The 1,464-nt window shown below is 31.7% G+C and overlaps 1 protein-coding gene across 1 annotated transcript in view; it reads right to left on the bottom strand.

The window, feature by feature from the left end:
* SLC38A6 (solute carrier family 38 member 6) overlaps positions 1 to 1,464 on the bottom strand; it is a 91,344-nt gene that overhangs the window by 44,576 nt on the left and 45,304 nt on the right. The window contains exon 4 of the mRNA XM_007949084.2: positions 318 to 370. Coding sequence (XP_007947275.1) covers positions 318 to 370 — 53 coding nt within the window. The remainder of the gene's footprint in view (positions 1 to 317; positions 371 to 1,464) is intronic.

Below are 1,464 nucleotides of genomic sequence, written 5' to 3'. Positions count from 1 at the left end.
AGAAAAATCAAGAGGAAAAATTCAAAATAGGCCATTGTTATTGTTTTAAAATCATTGAAGTCATTGCCCTCCTTCACTAGGATGCAATGTACTAAAAAAATGAAGGGTTAAATTAAATTTATTAAAGCATTTTTAGGAAGGGCATATACATACAGAGACTTCTTTTCATCCTGTTCCTGCTCCTGTCATTCTGTCATTTTTCACTTTATCTTCCTTTTGGTCCAATTTTTCTCTATATTTGTACCTTTTAACTTGAAACAGAAGGGAAAAAAATGGCTATTTGGGTTTTAGACACAGTGAGGACAAAAAAAAATTACCTTCCCAGGTAATCCAAATGCAAAGAGTCCAAGATCTTCATAAGACATCACAGCTGTTAAGAGAAATCATAATTTTCACTTTTACACAAATCTATTTGAGGGTCAGATCTTAAAGGGAAAATTATTCTACTACTAAACCCTAAGTATCATTCTTATGACCATGCAAGATTAGACACAGCATGAAAAAAGAAAATTCTCCTTAAGACGCTCCAATAAAGGCAATAACAAGAAAGATTTCACATAATTAGGTATTTTGTTTAAAGATCTTTGATAATTTTCTACACCAAATCTTCAACTTTCATCCCAAATTATAAGAATGCCTGTTGTGTTCAGATGTCTTTATAGAATATAAGTCTTTCTTTTTATACCCTAGTAATGTTTTTCATCCTTTCTAAATCACCAAGGACTCTAGTTATTATGGTTCTCTAACGTGTTTGTATTCTGAAGGATTTTGCCACTCAAATTACACTTATTAATAATTATTTTCCGTTTTATTAAGCAAAAGTTTCTCATAAGGTAACAAGTGCCAACACAGAGAATTAATGCAGTATCAGTCACCAACTACCACCATCTATCTACCTCTTTGACTTCTCTCTGTAACTATTTTTAAATTAATCTGTCAGGGCTAATCATGGATAAATTTGTAATTTCTCTTAGGCAATGTGAACAACTAAAAGTGGTACAGACAATTCTGTTAATAGTCTTGTAAATTCCTAGTAGTTTAAGTCTTTAAGTTAGGAAAAACAGCCTTATGGTTAGACTAAATTTAAAGCAAGTGACCACCTTCCTGGGAAACTTGAACACTTACATTCTATATAGAAAGAGTCCTCTTAGAACTAGTTGCAATTCTAAGGCTGCTTAACAACCACAAATATTGCACTGATTTAAATAAAACAATTACTTAAGAGCAACCTCATTCCTCACCAAATAGGACTAGAATACTGTCCAAAGGTAAGTTTTCATTGGCAATGGTTTCCAAAAACTGGATATATAAATAGTTAAAGCTAGATAAACAATGCTGTGTTATAACATCAGAGACATTCATTTTTCTAGGCTAAGTAGGATGGTGATAATATTCACAATAGAAACAATACTTTCATCCCACAATTAGTATGGCATGTAGTTTTTTTCATCATGGAAAAAAAAA

This window comes from Orycteropus afer, unplaced genomic scaffold, assembly GCF_000298275.1.
Source record: "Orycteropus afer afer isolate SDZICR_OR568_19922 unplaced genomic scaffold, OryAfe1.0 scaffold00237, whole genome shotgun sequence".
In the NCBI taxonomy this organism is placed as follows: Eukaryota; Metazoa; Chordata; class Mammalia; order Tubulidentata; family Orycteropodidae; genus Orycteropus; species Orycteropus afer.
The sequence above is the reverse complement of the archived record's forward strand: the minus strand, read 5'-3'. Positions and strand labels throughout refer to the sequence as shown.